Source organism: Loxodonta africana, chromosome 4, assembly GCF_030014295.1.
Source record: "Loxodonta africana isolate mLoxAfr1 chromosome 4, mLoxAfr1.hap2, whole genome shotgun sequence".
NCBI classification, from domain to species: Eukaryota; Metazoa; Chordata; class Mammalia; order Proboscidea; family Elephantidae; genus Loxodonta; species Loxodonta africana.
The window spans coordinates 153,789,834-153,808,051 of NC_087345.1; the positions used below are offsets into that span (position 1 = coordinate 153,789,834).

Genomic DNA, 18,218 nt, shown 5'->3' on the forward strand with positions numbered 1-18,218 from the left:
ACTAGGACTTGAGATTCTGAGGCAGAGCTGCCCAAAGAGACTAGTGCTTCATACTGTTCCCATGCGAAGACAGGTGGAAAGAATGGGGCAGGTTTTGGGAGGCAGAGGCCAGGGCCTCCACTGGATTCCAGGTAGGAAGTGGGGTGAGAGGGCAGAGGGCTCCTAATATTTTCCTCTGGAAAAAATATGCAATATCTGAGTTTTTTTTCTTTTTATTTTTTTAAGGTGGAAAGGCATTCTCTGGATAGAAAGAGAACCAATAGGATCACTATCCTAGTATTATGTTCAACCATATCAAATTCCCATTTTTGTAGGCCACAAAGTCCAATACAGGGACTTCATATGGTTCAACAAATACTATTATGAAACCTACGTCAATAGATTTCCATTGTCTGTGAAGACTCTAAAACGGAGGGTTGGTGGAACACTTAAAAATGAATGCCGCACGCAAAAGAGTCCTGGACAGAGCAGGAGAAAAGCCAGGAGAACTCAAACTCACGCAAAAAGACCAGACTTAATGGTCTGACAGAGACTGCAGGGACCTCTAGAACTATGGCCCCAGACCCTCTGTTAACCCAGAACTAAAACCATTCCCGAAGCCCACTCTTCCAAAGATCAGACAGGACTATAAAACAAAAAATAATACACGTGAGGAATGTGCTTCTTAGTTCAATCAGATACACAAGACCAAGTGGGTGGCCCCTGTCCAGAGGCAGGATGAGAAGGCAAGAAGGGACAGGAGCTGGTTGAATGGACACAGGGAACCAGGGTGAAAAGGGGGAGCGTGCTGTCACATTGTGGGATTGCAACGAATGTCACAAAACAATATGTGTATAAATTTTTGTATGAGAAATTAACTTGAGCTGTAAACTTTCACCTAAAGCACAATAAAAAAAAAAAAGCCACAAATACTTACCATACCATTACTCTGTCTATAGTTTATAATCCAGTCCGTTTAGTTGAGTCCATACTTACAAATACCAGTATCACATGGCAAACAACACTGTTGGATGCTGAGACTACATGTGAAATTCGTGGGGCCCCACTGGCCCAATACAGGGTGAGGTGAGTTCCAGTTCTGACTGTCCTTCGGTAGAATCTGAAGTCCTTACCACATGGCCCTCCATGATCTGGCCCTCAAGTTCCTCTCTGGTCCTATCCCCTACCACTCTCCCCCACTCACTCACTCTTCCAGCTACACTGGGCTCCTTGGAACATGCCAAGTGTGTGCCTGCCTTTCGGGTCTTTGTCCTTGTTTTTCCCTGACAGTGGAAGGCTCTATCCCCAGATATCCACGGGGCTTGGTACCCCAACTCATTCAAGTCTCTGTTCAAATTTCACTTTCTTAAAGGGGCCTTCTCTGATGCTTTTATTTAAAAGATTATCTCTCCCTTCACTTTCTCGCCCCTTACCCTGTTAATTTTCCTTATCATTCATCACCACTTGACATTTATTTCTTTGCTTACTTCTTTATGGTGGTAGTGGTGTCAGTTGCTGTCAAGTCGATTCCAACTCATGGTGACCCAAGTGTGCGGGACAGAACTGCTCCATAGGGCTTTCAAGGCTGTGACCTTTCAGAAGCAGACTGCCAGGCCTGTCTTCCGAGGTGCCTCTGGGTGGGTTTGAACCACCAACCTTTCAGCTGGTAGTCATGCATTTAACCTTTGAGCTACCAAAGGACTCCCTTTTTATGCTGATTCCCCACTAAAATCTAAGTCTGATGAGAGCAGGGGTATGGTTTGTTTTGTTCAATGCTGTATCCCCAGCACCTAGAAGAGAAGCTGGTGCATGGAAGCACTTGATAAATATGTGTTTTGTGAATGAATGGGAAAGTTTCCCTGGAGAGCTCAATCTTATCCAATATAAAATGGCCCAAGACTTGAGGAAGATCACACCATCTGTCCTTGGAGGTATGGTCCCTACAGAATCAGTTTTTGATGAAATGGAAAGATGACCTTGGTTTTACTTATTTTTTAGAGAATTAAAGGTGTGATTCACTGAAGCCTAATAGTTGCTATTTCTTTTGCTCTTTAAAATAAATTTACATCTTGAGCCATTTAAAGGAAGTCCAGCATACATTTTGGAAACCCTGGTGGCATAGTGGTTAACTGCTATGGCTGCTAACCAAAGGGTTGGCAGCTGGAATCCACCAGGCGCTCCTTGGAAACTCTGTGGGGCAGTTCTACTCAATCCTGTAGGGTTGCTGTGAGTCAGAACTGACTCAATGGCAATTTTTTTTTTTTTTTAAGTATAAATTTAGGCCTCAGCAGAGGTGGTTCTGGAGTCCTGGCACAGTGGTTAAGAGCTTAGCTAACCAAAAGGTCAGCAGTTTGAATCCACTAGCTGCTCCTTGGAAACTCTATGGGGCAGTTATACTCTGTCCTATGGGGTCACTATGAGTCAGAATCTACTCGACGGATGCAACGGGTTAGAGGTGGTTCTGGTCCACAGGCTGCTCTGCTAATCTGGCTAGCCTCTGTGCCTCCACTTTGAGTGGGAAAGCTTCTTCCATGCTGTCTGTCTCTAGGCACCTGTGGATTTTCTCGCAGACTCCTTGTCAACTGGATGTGGACGGTAGTATATAATGGGTCTCTTGGCTAACACTGTTGTCAGCTCAGTCTTTTATTCTGCCTCATTTTAAGGTGGCCTTACCTCACCTGTTCATCCCTGACTTTTGTTCACTCATTCTTTGGGCCAGTTTGTGGCCAGCAATGCCTAGCTTTACAAAGGAAGATCTAGTACAGTGCAGGGAGGGGCCCGGAGGCCTGCGGACTCACCTAGTGGAATGGACATAGTGGGGACTCCGGACCCGGAGGTCTGGTGTGGACGGCATGCTGGACTGGGAGTTCCAATGAGGGAGGCCTCGGATGGGGCTGTTCTGTAAGGAGCTGCTTCCCCCTCCGGCTTCGGCACAGCTTCCTGTGCTGGGGAAACGCTTGTGGCTACTGCAAACCAAAGGAAACCATGCTGGTCATTTCCAGACAAAACGGCACCTTTTCTCAAGTAGCTGACTAGCCACGGACATAAACCTTGGTGTCCAGAAAGCTGTCTAGAACTCCTCCCCTCACCCCCTCATATCTCTGGCTCCTCAGCCCTTCTCCAAGTAGTGGGTGGAGGTCTTTGTCCCTGACCTCCCAAGGCAACATGGGATGGAGACTCCCATTATCCTTATCTGTATTAGGTACAGTGTGACTGCTTTGGGAAACCCCTGCCCTCAACCACAGTTTTTGTTTTCCAAGAGATAAACATTTACCTGTCCAGGTATTCACTTAAAGCTTTATGGGGTATAATTAAAAAAAGGAGAAAAACAGAAATGAAGCAAAAATGCCTATCAGGAATTTCATTTTGCCATCAAAAAAGCCCTTTCACATATCAGCCCAATAACGCACTGCTAAGATTATAGCGTTTGGCTCCAGAGTTCTGCTGGAGGATGGTTTAGCATTCTGAACCACTCTGGGATTCACATGAGTGGATGCTCACTTGCCATTCTGGAATCGTGCTGCCTAAGATTTCCTAATTAATCCCGGTGGAATTTAACAACATTAAAGCCATCTGCCAACACGTTGATTGTGAGCCAAAACTCAGACTGAATGATATATCTGCACTTCAACAGGGTCAGCAGCAGAGGGCGCTGTGGGTACAGTGCTGTTGTAAGACAAACCCAGGAAGAAGGAAATAGGTTTAAGTAGATTTTGTAATTTGTGGATGCTATTTTTTTTTTTTTTTGGGACAGCCATTTGATTCTTTCCGATTTTCAACAGTGACCTTACTTGGCTTTCTGGACCAGCCCCTGCTTACCTGGAATGACCGTGGGAGGAACGTTTCTTGACCTTCTCATAAGGCTCATCCAAAGAGGACTCACTCCACATTTTGGGCTTTATGGGTGACTTGTCATAGTCGTTCCGGTGATAGTGCATCTGCCTGAGTCCCTCCAGGGACTGGGGAGGAGGGGGCCTGTTGTGCGATGGTGGTCTAGGAGGAAGTCCCTTGTGAGGAGACTGTAAGGGGGATATTGTGCTGGTAACCTGAGAGTCTTCTGCACAAAGACAAAAAGATGGAGAGGAACTTAGCAAGGGCCATCCTTTCCCCCAGACCTGAGACAGACCCCCACCCTGACACCAGATCAACACCTTGAAGCCAGACAGGCAAATTCACTCTTTTGAGGAGCCTCATGACCCCCCAGATGCCAAGGCAAGTGAGGACAAGTCAAGCCAAACCAGAACAAACTAAATCTAAACTCCAAGTGGAATTAAATGGGAATAGAGATATCTCTGTGGATTAGACACCAATGGAGTGAAGTCTGAATTTTATTAATACCATACACAAACTGTAGGTACTGTTATATTGCAAGTTTTCTCTCAATAGGCATCAAGCATCTCATCTGCTTTGGGGGATTTAAGCTCCATGAAAGCAGGGATTTTTGTTTTGTTCGCTGCTATATCCTCAGTGCCTAGCTGACACACAGTTGGTGCTTGATAAATATTTGTTGGAAAAAATGAGTGACAGTATATCTGTCCAGTGTAATTATCTTCCGGTGGTTCTAGTTATCTACACGTTTTTACAGCAACATGAAAAAAAAATTGGCATAGTGGCACTTACGAAAATAACTCATAGTGGGGAGGACATGGTTAGAAACCAAATGTAGAAGGTGTGCGTTATTTGCACAAAATACGATACTCTATCTGCTTTCTGTTTGCCGGAAGAACTAGCCATATTGTCTTTTAGTGTCTTCCTGTGTTATATTTTAATTTTGAAACTGCCTTAAATTCTTTGGGAAGAAGATGGGTTGCAAATATTAAATACTAATAGAAGATTACTCCTGCTAATACTCTAACAAATCAATGTGCTGTAGGGCTTTTGGAGAAAGCCTGTTCAGTTAGGTAAGGGAGGAGAGTGGAAGAGGCTGGCCCTGGAGGGAATCAGAAGTGAACTGGCAGAGAGGAGGTGGGAAGGAACATGAGCCAAGCATGGAGGTGGTGAAGCGTGGCTTGAGGGCGGCTACGAGCCGGGGCAGAGGCCTATAAGGAGGAGTAGGAGACAGCGAGGAATTGTGGTCAGGCCAACAGACCTACTTCTGTGTGTGTAATAGCCAAGGTGCCCCAGTTAATAAAAGGTGCCCTTGTGGTGTACCGGTTAAGCACTTGGCTGCTAACTAAAAGGTCAGTGGTTCTAACCCACCCAGCTACTCCTCGGGAGGAAAGACCTGACGATGCGCTCCTCTAAAGATTACCCTTTCCCATCAAGTTGATTCCAACTCAGAGCAACCCTATAAGACAGAGCAGAGCTGCCCCAGAGAGTTGCCAAGGCTGCAGCCTTTACAGGTGCAGATGGCCACATCTTTCCCCTGCTGAGTGGCTGGTGGGTTCGAACCTTTTTGTTAGCAGCTTAATGCTTAAGCACTTTGCCACCAGGCGTTCTCTGTACAGATTACAGCCTAGGAAACCCTATGGGGCAGTTCTACTCTGTCACATGGGGTCACTATGAATCGAAATTGACTCCGAGGCACCTCATAACAACTATCTGACAGAGGACCTTGAATTCCAGGCTAAAGAAGTTAGGATTAGGTCCAAAAGTCATGGGAGAACTTCGTAGCTGTTAAGCGCAATGGGTCAGGAGGAAAAGACTGTTTTAGAAATATTCACCTGACCAGGTTAAAATGGATGAAAGGCAGGGAGAGAACTAGGGAGGGGGTTAATGAAGCTATCCAGTGATGAGAGCCCAGGGTAGGTGGCACTGAGGAGACAGGAAGCAAAAACTCAGTGTGCACTGTGAAGGAAGTGCTGAGAGTTTGAGGGGAAAATATACAAAACCAAATATCAAAAAACCCAACCACCTTTCACTTGACCCTAAATCCATTGCCAACTATCATTCTTTTCAGTCTAATTCTCAATCCCCCAACCTTGAAACCTTAGCATCCTCTATCCTTCCCCTACTCTTTTGCCCCTCAACTCAGTAAAGAGTCCCTAGAAAGAGAGCCCGCAATGTGAGTTTAGGGTACAAAGTGAGGCAGTAACACCTCTCAGGAGGCCTGGGGGCCTGGGACATGGAAAGACACTTTATAATCACAAATGTTGTATCAAAATCAGCTTCTGACATTCCAAGCTGCTTCCCAACTCTTCTATTACAAAGGAATCGCACTCAATTATTACTGTCCGTTCTTCCCCTGGGGAGACTGCGGTACACGGAGGCAAAGACCATGGCTGGTATCACAGATATAAAATTGCCTCCCCGTCCACAAGCCTCTCTGCTCCCCTAGAGCCCATTTCCTCCCCACCCATGTAACGAACAAAGCAGGCAAGAAAAACATTACCATCTGACTTCTAACAGCAGGACCAAGACAACTGTGTAAAGAACCCGCCAGGCTCTCCCCACATCAATGGCAATGATTATTATTATAGTAATTATCATTATTACTATGACTTGGGCAGACCTTTTATGTTTTCCATCTGAATAGCCACTTATCACTGCCAACCTGAGGTTTTCCTCAGGGGCAAAAGAATTAACTGCCACCTAATATATTTCCATATAATTAGCGCCCTTCCTCCCAAGTTTGGGATTAACATCCACAGGAGCAGTCTTAGAGATGGTTCCACGTTTCCAATTCTTTCTTTCTCCGACTATGCGGCCAGAGGGGTGAGTTCTATTGTTCTAAGAATTTCCCAAGAAAATATCCTGGTAACTGCTAGGTTTTTAAGGTTCAACGGGAAATGACAGGACAGTTTTCAAGGCCTGAGCAAGCACTGACAGGGACATTTCCCCCTTTCATTTTCATATAGTCTCAGATATGTGGACAGGGTTTGTATTTGTTCCTTCCTTTTTTTATCATCCCCAGGGGTGGGTTTCAATCCAAATCAACGTTGTGATCTAAATCAATTTCTACCTCTCTACTCCAGAAACTATGACTATTCACAAGAAAACAATACATGATATTTACACTCTCTTTTTAGTTAAAAATGTGGTTTTGGCTTCTAAGAAAGGGAAGCACCACTCACTGCCTCAGAATCCCAATAAACACTCCACTACCAAGTATGCCGATATCCGGAAATTAGAGAATTCGGGTTGCCATCTTGACCTGGCTTTTGCCTTTACACAGGACTGTCCCCAGACTGTTATTGTTGCTAGCTGCCATCGAGTTGGCCCCCAACTCATGGCGACCCGATGCACAATGGAACAGAACACTGCCCAGTCACAAGCCTCCACCGACAGATGAGTAGTGGCCGCACGGGAGGTGCAATGGCTAGACCTGAACCCAGATCTCCCTCATGGAATCCAAGAATTCTACCACTGAACCACCGCTGTTCTCAGACTACATACAGTTTAATCTGTGCTCCAAGCGTTCAGGCAGGACATGGGTAACCTACCATCCTCAAGAACAAGGGCATCTGAGAGGGAACTATCTTCACTGGCAATATTTCCATCTGAGAAGACAAAATGCAAAAGTCCATGAGTTTAGCATATTCCGTAGGTAAAACCTTATCTGTAATAATAGTGTGTTTACCATCACTCCATCTTCGTCCTTTTCTAATCAGAAATAACCCATGAAAATGCTATTGGGCATTTCTTTCTTTTTTATATGGTGAGAATATACACATCACAATATTCACCATTGGCATTTCTTTTGACAGTCTCTGTGGTGGGCCTCATCCTTCCCACCCCTGCCACTGCAACGTGCTCGCATTTTTGTACTTGTGCTGTTTTATACTGCAATGCAGAGTAGCTGAATATCCAATATAAAGGCTGCCCCGTCCTGGTTAAACCACATTATTGTCGCAGCACAAACTCAGGGCAGGTACCAACGAAACCAAAGGAAATAAACTGCTATTTATTTCTACAAATATGAAACTAGGGTTAGAACTTCCCTTTGCTCTTGTGGCATTAAATGGCTTCTCAATAAACTTTGTAAGTCATTCATAGAGTCAACAAGCATGCTAAGTACAGCCTCCATCTTTCAGAAGCTTGTTTTTATAGATACCATTCAATTAATCATGAGAACATGCCCAAGAGGGAGACAGTAAAACAATCCTCCCTCTTTAACTGCTGGGGAAACTGAGGTGCACCTAAGGAAGAGTGGTTAGATTGAGGTTGGTCTGTTCTGGCAAAGCTAGAAAAAGATCCAGGTCTTCAGATTCTAAGCTCAGGGTTTTCTCTCTTGAAATTAAAAACACAAACAAAAAATCATGCTAAGGAACCAAGGAGAACCCTAATGACTTTTCCAAGTCAAGTGGGCCCTTGTAATAAAAATGTTATTTCAATGAGATGGCAAAACAGAGAAGGTATGTTCTCGAGCTATTAAAAAAAATGGTGGTGGGCTTAGAAGGGATGAATCATCAGTTCGACAGATAATGACTGAAAATTGGACTCCACTGGCAGTTCTAACAGGAGAACCCATCCTAGCAGCCTGGAAAAGCAGCTTCTCCTCTGGAAAACCAGCCGGATGTTCATCCCCATGGTGCTTGTCCCAGCTCTGTTCTGGTGGCCCTGCGGGACGTTTCCTCAGGACCGGGAACCCCCAAGTGCCTTCGACGGGGCAGAGAGAGGTATGAAACCAGGCAGAAGACAAACAAAGGCAGGGCTGAATGCAGCTCCACTAGAAAGTGGGGGGAAAAAGTTACACAGTCACAGCCGAGAACAACAGGATAAGATAGGGAGACATGGCTGCTCCTAATTCCCTAGTGCAAAGGTACCTTACACGTGCATAAACTATGCCTAAAATATATATAAAACTATGAAAGAATGCTTGCTATCTACATTTTAAAGAATTTGCTGACTTAGAAAAAAGGGATTATAACAGTTTGGAGGACCTTATGCTTGTTGATGAATTTTGGAGTATTTCATTCTACTGTTTGCCAAATATAATCACCCAAACTCCTAACCCCTGACTGACCCTGTCTCAGGGCTCTAGACTGGCAGAGTGGGGCATTCTAGACCTCCCGAGGTTCAGCTCTTGATGGAGGTAGCTGCGACCAGGGGGGATAGAAGACCCCTAGAAACAGACTGAGGGGACAGAGGGTTGGAGGAAGTGCTAGCCTGCAGGACCTGTGCGAGCACCCCACCTTACCTCCCAGGCTTGGGCAGGGGTGGTCAGGCCTCTGAGAATGTCAGAGCTGGGCCCCTCCCCTTCAAGGCTAGGCTCGGGCAGCTAAATTGGCTCAGCACAAGCTGAGGGCTGAGAAGAGCCTTTTGCACATCATTGCAGGTTCTCCCAGGGAGCAGCAAATACTGATGATGATAGTTTGATTTGTATAATTCCTTTCATCTGTGGATCTGCGTGCACTTTATTGCTCTCATCTGGTATCAGGCCTTATTAGCTTCATTTTATGGACGGAAAAACCAAGGCATAGGGTGGTTATGAAACTTGCTTAGGTCCTGCAGGGAGCTGGGCTAGAACCACTCCCAGGACCTTGAGCCTGGTTCCCTCAGGCCCTAGTGTGGACGAGAGTGGGGTCGGAGTTTAGCACTGACCATCTATGATCAGCGAAGCCCTCTGGGTGGGTTTCTTCCCAGACTTGACACGGTTCTCGTTGATTGCATTTTCAATCTCCTGTAGCTTCTTCAGTGCATTCAGGTAAGAGGTTTTCCTTTGTTTCTTCAGTTTTTTGCTGACGTTGGGGTCACTGGCTAGGCGACGGGCAGCCTCCGTAATCTGGGATTGAATGGCAAACTCTCTTTCCAGGCGTTCCAGCTCAGCTTCCTGTGGGAGGGAGAGCCACGGCTTACATTAGTGAGGATGCTGAGCGGGGAGACACCCGTCCTCCTTGCCCCCCACCCCTGTACGTTACTCCTTCAGAGACCAGCAGTGCCAGTGTCTAACCCCAACCTTGCCTGGCCCTGCCAGGGGAACAGAGTGGATCCTATTCCTAAAAGCTCTGGAAGCTGAGTGGCCTGGGCATACCTCATTTTTTCTTTTAATCTGTAATTTTTTAAAAAAAAACTTATAGTGGTAAAATATATATAGCAAAAAATTTTGCTATTTTAACTATTTTAAGTGTACATTTCAGTGCCATTAATTACATTCACCATGTTGTGCTCCCTGTCACCGCTATGCATTTCCCAGTGCTCTCTATCACTCCAAACGGAAACTCAGTACCCGTTAAGCCGTAATTTCCCATTCACCCTACACTCAGCCCCTGGTAACCTCTGAACAACTTTGGTCTCTGAGCTTTTGCTTGTTCTAGATACTAGTTCATGTAAGTGAGGTCATAGAGTGTTCGTCCCTTTGTGTCTGACTTCTTTCACTCAGCATAATGCCATGTCGTGGCATTCATCGGACCTTCATTTCCCTTTATGGCTGAATAATAGAGCCACACCCACTTTTAAGACTCCTGGCCACTATGGCTTTCTGGAGACAAGTGCTAGTCCATACACTACCATCATCAAGAAGCAGAAAGCACCCATGCTGCAGCTCTTGGGATCCCCTGGCTTCATCTCTACCATCTTCAGCAAAGCTTACGAAGACAGACCTGCCTGAAGTTCAGAGCCCATTTGGAGGTCATTTCCTTTCCATGGCAGGCCCAGGATGCGCATTATTTTTACAGCATCTTTCTGTCATTCTTTTCCATGGGTTTGCTGCATTCCCCTACCCTATAGCATGCTGCCCTTCTTACATGCCTGCTGTCTCACATATTTTGTGCCCCTCTAGTACTGGGTACTGGGAGTTGGGACACATTCCCAGGCACCCAAGTACCTTTTGGAAGCTCTTTTTGCAAGCTCTAGCTGTCCTTCTCACCCCTGCCTATTCCTAAAAGCTCTGCTCCGGTTGTGATTTGGGTGTACCACGAGGGACAGTGGTGGAGCCAGCTTTCCTTTGTTGCTGTTGTGTGCCGTCGAGTCGATTCTGACTCATAGTGACCCCATGTGACAGAGTAGAACTGCCCCATCAGGTTTTCTAGGCCATAATCTTTAAGGAAGCAGATTGTTAGGTTTTTCTCCTGTGGAGCTACTGGGTGGGTTCAAACTGCCAACCTTTTGGTTAGCAGCCAAGTGCTTAATCATTGCACCACCAGGGCTCCTTAGATGTGCTTCAGGGCCTTGTCCTTTCCCCTCTTATGCAGCTTCTTCCCCGTTTCTCGTAGACCAAGCAGAGTCTATGGAAGAATTTTCCCTCGAGCACAGTTTTGGTCCCAGATGTAAATAAGCTGTAGCTGCCAGAACAATGCCTGGTGGACCCAGAGGAGGAAAGCCAGACAGCACATTAGCTGCCAGCCTCTCTGCTGACCAACTGTCTCCACCCTCTGCAGGGTATGTGGACACTGCCAGCTGGAGGTGGAGGGTAGGGTTAGGGGTGAGGCAGCGGCTCACGCACAGTGAGCGTGAGGATTGTGGGTGAATTGCCAAGTTGTCCACTGCTCTAATACTGTCCAATACAACCCCTCAGGTCAAACACTTTAGGTTAAGATTCTGAGCAGTGGGCTAATGTCTTGCTCCTCCAAGTTCAGAGGCCAGCAGCCTCAACCCCAGATCTAATAAACTCATGACAGGCTTTTCCAAACACAGACAAGTGAGGCCAGGAGAGATGAAGCATCTTGCCCTAGGGGATTCATATTCCCACTGAAGTTCTGCAAGAAGTGATCTAAGCGATTAGGACAGGGTAACCAAGTTTTGTTGGAATAGACAGATCTTCCCAACTCACAGCCAAATACAACATTCTCGCCTCTGGGTACAACTGGCCAGGCTGGATGTCTCCATCAAGGACAAAATTCTTACCTTGATTTTATTTACTTTTGAGCACTTTAAGCCTGAAAGGAATGAGGATCAGGAGTGAGAGGAAAAGGTCAAGGTTAAATGGAACTATTTAGGAGAAAATAAACTCCTTCCGATTCCTTCCAGTGCTGGCTGCATTTGTTCTCTCAGAGAGAGAAAATATCAAAATGGACTCCCGCCCAGGGTCTCAAAACAAACAAGTCACCAAGGACAAAGGCTGTTCTGTGAGCTTTGACTCCACCGAGCAGCTGTTCCTGGGCTGTTACCATAGCCATGGTCCAGGACGCTGACCCAAAGTTTTGTGAGAGCCCAGGACAAATACTCCCTACTTATACTACCACAAATCCAAGGCCGCATGCCATCTGCCCTGATGGCTGCCTTTTGTAAAAACGGGGAAGCAGAGTGCATTTCCCAGGAGAAACGTGGATGGAGCAGCAATACAGCCAAGGAGGATGTCTTCCTTCCTTAGAGGAACCCGACAGAATGGCAGCTGATTTTGTGGTACTTCTTTTAATTAACTGAGGAAAGATAACATGCCGAAGCAGGTAAAAAAGAGAGACATACAAATGGAACTCTTGAGGAACTAAAGTCATCCTTTACTGAACCATGTGAAGGAGCCACTGGTGAGAAGGTCCAATGGGAGGGCGTGAAGCACAATGTGGGCTGGGGGCTGCTCACTGAAAATGGAGTCTCTCTTGAAAAGTACAGTAAGTGTAGTGCCAGGTATCTCCCTAGGCACAATCAGCTTTGAAAAATAAACAAATTACAAAAATAATATCCCAAATCCTACCCTCCTTCATCTCCAGTTCTAACTCAGATAAATTTTAGATCCACCAAAACTCTGCACCTCGTCTCTAATATTTAACCTCCACTTGAAGTAACTAATATTGATGTGGCATCACGCAGGCGATGAGGGCAGAGAGAAATATTTTCCATATACTAGTTCATTTAATCCTAGTGACACCCCAAACAAATAAGAAGGATGAATTTCATTTCGCAGAAGAGAAAAACTGCCTGGTGTGGCTTTAATTTTGGATGAAGCATTCTGGTGTGCCCACCAAGTCCCTGGGCACCTGTGGTGGCTGCGCTGGCCTCAGGAGATTCGTCCACTACACGCACTGGCCCCAGAGCACTGATCTCCTCTCTGTAGTCACCCGCACGCTCACCCTACAGCAGCTATTCCATAAGAACATCAATTTCTTCTCATTCTCTTTTTTAAGAAGACTAAAAAACCAAACAGTAGTTTACCTTAACTAGTAAAAAATGTCTGCCTTAAGCATTGTGCTCTTTCAAGAACTATCTATATGGGATCAAAGTGACCACAGCAAGTCGAAAGATTAGATAGGAACCTTAGGGGGCAGTGAGTTCATATTAATGGGGGAAGAACAACTCAGAAAAGGAGGGTGAGAATGGCTGCACAACTGGAAGAATGTAATCAATGTCACTGAAATGGACATGCAGAAACTGTCAAACTGGTGTATGTTTTGCTGTGTATATTCTTGATAACAATCAAGTAAATAATAAAAAATATATATATATACATATATATATATATATATATGTACTTCCTTTTTCATTGTCTTTGATTTCTGCCTCTTTAACCTGCTGTTCTCTAACAATTAGTAACTTTATTCAAAGTGAATTTGGGCAGACATTTCCCGGGCATGACCCTGAAGCTTGAAAGTAAACCTGGCTTTAATTTCTCTTGGTCTGAGGCTGGACACTTACTGCTGAGCCGGAGATTCAAGTTTTTTGTGTTCTCTCCCTTCCCCGCCCCCAACCTGAACTCTCCAGCTCCAGCTGCCATGGGTGTTCAATCCAAAGAGGATGAACGACAAATGCTTTCGCAGCTTCTGCAGACACAGAGTAAGGCCGGGAGATTGTGGTGATCTCAGAGCAAGATGATGGTGATGCCACAGACTGTGGGCTCTGCGGCTCTTCCTCAGCCAATGGCATCCTTGCACCCACGAACGAGGCTAAGCCTGCCTTCCTCTGTGGTAGTTTTCTTCTGTACTACACCTGGCTCTAGAGGGGCACTGGAGGCGCAGTGGTTAAGGCACTCGGCTGCTAACCAAAAGGATGGTGATTTGAGCCTACTAGGGGCTCCACAGGAGAAAGATTATAGCCTTGGAAACCCTATGGGGCAGTTCTACTATCTTCTAGAGGGTCACTATAAGTTGGAATGGACTCAATGGCAATGGGTTGTTTTTTTATTTTTTTATACCTGGCTCTGTGTAACAAAGGGCTGTGTGTGTGTTGTATGCTGTCAAGTTGATCTTGACTCATTGTGTCCCCGTGGGACAGAGTAGAACTGCCCCATAGGGATTCCTAAGCTATAACCTTCATAGGAGCAGATCTCTAGGTCTTTTCTCCCATGGAGCGGCTGGGTGGGTTTGAACCAGTGACCTTTCCATCAGCAGCTAAGCATTTACCCATTACGCCACCAGGACTCCTTAACAAAAAGGGCTCCATTACCACCCACAAAGGGCTAAAAAAAAAAGAGGTGACCATTAAAAAGATAAGTGTGTATTAGTGTTACTGGAATGTTCTCCCTGAGTATAGTTGCTTGTGATAGGCCTAGACATAGGTTAGACAAAAAACTTCAACTGAAATTAAAATGCTTACTTATGCAAGGGAAACACATACTGACTAATCAGCCAACTCAAAAATGGTGAAAAGAATGATACTGGCATTTGGTAAAGATGAAGCAGTTGTTATTTAAAAAAAACCTGAAAGCACTAACGAATGGGAAAAATAAGGAGAACATGAGATAACCCAACAAGAGAAAGGAAGGACGCACCTCTCCTTTGGGCAAGATTTTCTGTTCATCTAGTTTGAAGGCAGTCCCTATTCTTCTCCGGACAATGGGTGGTTCCTCCCCTGGATCCAGGGGATATTCAACTGGTAGTTTGCCTGTGAGCTCCTGCACATACGAAACAGCGTTAGGAGTGAACGTAAATCAGAGTAGAGCACATGCTTGCTTCCCAGGGCGCATGCTTGTGTGTGCACGGGCAAACACACACACACAGACACACACTCCTCAATGCATAGATTAGCTATGTTAACATTAGCAATATTCCTAAACAATAGTTCATGTACAAAACTTCAGTTCTCTGGAAATGTACAAGTAGTCCTTTCTCTACAGAATAGATAACACTTTGTAAAGACTTTGAAAAGACTTTTTCAAAGTAAATTTCTGCAAAGAAAATTACCCCAGGGTTTCATTTTAAACCCTACACCTCATTCATTTGTTAATTAACGAGTGTTTCCTGTGTGCCTACTGTGCACCCGGGTGAGGTCACACAGACACGAAGGAGCAAAGCCCGACATGAGACTCAGGTCTTTCCAGCTCCCAAGCCTGTGCTCTTCCCATTGCATCAAATATTCCCGCTCAGATATTTAAGGTTCATAGTTCCTTTCAAATGAGTTTTCTTAAGGGGGGGTGGATCTGCATGGCAAATTCCAGAAAGGTGCATCTTCACAGAATTTAGAAACTGGGTATAAGTATAGTTATTCCAGTCTGGCCAGATGCTATAAGGAACAGATCGAGCTGAAAATACTCTAAAGAGTACACAAATAAGAATTTTAGTAGAAACTGGAAATACTCCATGTTATTGATGAGGCTATTAAAAAAAAAAAAACCCAATTCTGCATGTATCTTGGGCTCTGGAAATCTAATTGTTGTATGATGACACTGAATTTAATTAACGGACCTCCCTAATGACAAAGATCCCAGACAGATGCTCAGAAGTGACTCAGGATTAGAAGCAGACTCTGTATCAGTGAGTGAAATCTGAGCGAGGACAGATCAAATTTGAATCAGCAACGAATGCAAGTTGTGAAGTCTAGGCATCAACTGCAAGGAGTAACTTCCAGAGACAAGAAAAAGCTGGGGAGAGCGACCGTGCACCTGCAATTACAAAGTAGGCAATTCCAGGCAAAGCCTAGCTCAGGTCTCCGGTCCCAAATCAGTGCAGATGCTACACAAAGCCGGCCCTGACGAGGAAGTGTTCAGCAGTTTTTTCTTGGTGAAATCCATCAACCACACAAAGGGCTTTTGTGCTGGGCAGCCTGGTCCTGGGTGTCCAACAGGCGGGAAAATCTAGATCATCAGATTCCTGACACTGACTGACCTCATAATATAAGGAGCTGTTCTGGCCCCTCTGTCCTCCCCCATTGCTGGGTGCCTGCATGCTGTTGTGTGAGTATGTGTGTATGAGTGAGGAGTATGTATGTGTGAGTGTGTATGTGTGACTTTATGTGTGCATATGTGTGAGTGTGTGTACATGTGAGTGTGTGAATATGTGTATGTGTGTGTGTGAATATGTGTGAATATTGAGTATGTGTGAGTGTAGGTATGTGTATATGTGTGAGTTGTGTATGTATATGTGTGTGTGAATATGTGTGTGTACGACTGGTGAGTGAAAACACACACACCCACCCAGTGTCCTGGGACTCTTCTGGTTCAGGTCACTGGGAAATGACTCCTTAGACCTTTTTATTCCTCAATGTAAGCATTTCAGAGCACAATGGCCAACTATTTGAGTATGAAATGCTCTGCTATTTTTTTCCGTTTTTTTCTTTTTAAAGAAATGTGGTTCAAAAGTCTCCAAAGCAGTTATGTGTTTATTCTGCAACATTTTTATCTGCTTCCTTTTTTTTTTTCTTCCCTAAAAGGCTGTCCATAAGTAACATAACACAGTAAGGACTTCTTTCTTTTTACCTTGAAACTTATAAAAAGGAGAGACTTGTTAAAATGGCTACTGATTTATAACTCTAAAGTGTCTGTGGTTTTCAAACTGTATATATATATTTACGTGTGGAGACTACTGATTTTTTTGCACCATTCACTTGAAGGCATTTGAGTCAAAGTCTCGGTTCTCCAGAAATTGAATCTGGTTTCACGTGTAGCCAGTGCCTCATGGAAAAGAAGTAATTTAAGGCACTGTTGTGGGCGGCTCGGCTGGGCTTCTCTCAATATATGGTGCCAAACGCTCCTACTTTGCCTCATTATGGCCACAGTGTTCCCCAGGGGACTCGGTCCTTTTTGATACCGTGAGCTGAAGGTGACTTTTTTGGTGGGGGGGGGGGAGGTGTGGGGGCGGTGTTCCACTGATACAGAGAAACACCGGAGCAAACTTCGCTGAAGAAACCTTCTCTCTTCCCTGGAGTCCAGAGAAGATGGCGGGAACAACCACCAGTGAACCAGCACAGGAATGAGCTGCCTGTGGGTGGTTTCTTGGTAGCTGATTTCTTCCTCTCAAATTATGCTTCCTGGTGTCTATGGGATGTGGAGCTGGGAGCTTTTGTTTTCCTGATTTTGCTTTTTGTTTTTAAGACAGGCAGGGAGGCTTCTATAACACGTGCTAACCTTGCCCTGAAATGTTTTTGAAGTTTTCTAAGGTGGATTCCCTGCTGGGCTGATTGCCTTTTCCTTTATTAAAAACAAAATCAAGGCTTTACAAATTATTCAAGGCAGTCACCAAAAGCCTTACTTTTTCTCTCCCTCCAGCATATTCTTTATAAAAATGTCGCTGATATTAACAGTATCACAGAGCACGTTCCCCATGCAGGCCAATGGCTCTCCTCAAATTTGCAATGGATTTGTGCTAATGTGGTTCTGCTTTGAGCAGGCTCCGGTTTAAATCAATCCAGACCATAATTAAGCCAAGTTGAAATGTAACTTGATCTCACTCCCTGGCTCCTTCTTTCATTCTTCCTGCTGCTGAAAGGCATTATTATTTGGGGGAGGGGAAATCTGTCTCAACTTAGTTCAGGAAACTCTTCAGACTCCCGTTCTGAACTGTTTACCAACAGAGCTCTTTGTAATGCTGTGTGGAGTACATGCTCTGAGCACTCCCACTGCACCGTGTCCCTGTGCACGCGTGTGTGCATGCACACACACGCAGAGTGACGTGTGTTACCTTGGAAAGTTAAGTCTCCAAACCTAATAACAAAGAGTCGTGGGATAAACAGAAGAAGGTGCAAATAGACATTCAAATAAATAAAGACGGTGGCCTGCGACTATAAATCCCAATGAAACTTGAGACCAGTGTACACACAGGCCTGAGGAAGCACTGCTTTGTATAAAATTAAATATATATATATATATCACTAGGCTAAGATGTCCTTAAAAAAAAAAAAAAAAACCAAAAGAGTTAAGAAACATCTGATCATGAGGTTTAAAGGGCATTAGATATCAAATCAAATTTTTTTTTTTTTTGTTGACCCCCTCAATGATGATTAATATTATTTCCAAAGCCAAACAGGACATACCCTCAAGGGAAATCAAAAGCTACCACAACAATAGACTCAGGTACAAAATTTTAGGATGGTGGTGGCAAACCACTGTATTCAATGGGGTAATATAATACAAAAAACCCGTTGCCACCGCGTCGATTTCAACTCCTACCGACCATACAGGGCAGAGTAGAACTGCTGCATAGGGTTCCCAAGGAGTGGCTGGAGGATTCCAATTGCAGACCTTCTGGCTAGCAGCCAAGCTCTTAATCACTATG

At 44.9% G+C, this 18,218-nt stretch overlaps 1 protein-coding gene across 4 annotated transcripts in view; it reads right to left on the reverse strand.

Moving 5' to 3' along the window:
- FRMD4A (FERM domain containing 4A) overlaps positions 1-18,218 on the reverse strand; it is a 350,000-nt gene that overhangs the window by 12,097 nt on the left and 319,685 nt on the right. For 3 of the 4 annotated variants that reach the window (XM_010590718.3, XM_010590719.3, XM_023548904.2), the window contains exons 16-20: positions 14,501-14,623; positions 9,463-9,691; positions 7,362-7,418; positions 3,799-4,036; positions 2,778-2,945 (exon numbers count right to left, since the gene is read on the reverse strand). In XM_010590718.3, the coding sequence (XP_010589020.1) occupies positions 2,778-2,945; positions 3,799-4,036; positions 7,362-7,418; positions 9,463-9,691; positions 14,501-14,623 (815 nt within the window). The remainder of the gene's footprint in view (positions 1-2,777; positions 2,946-3,798; positions 4,037-7,361; positions 7,419-9,462; positions 9,692-14,500; positions 14,624-18,218) is intronic. The other variant, XM_023548905.2, reaches the window with a different exon arrangement.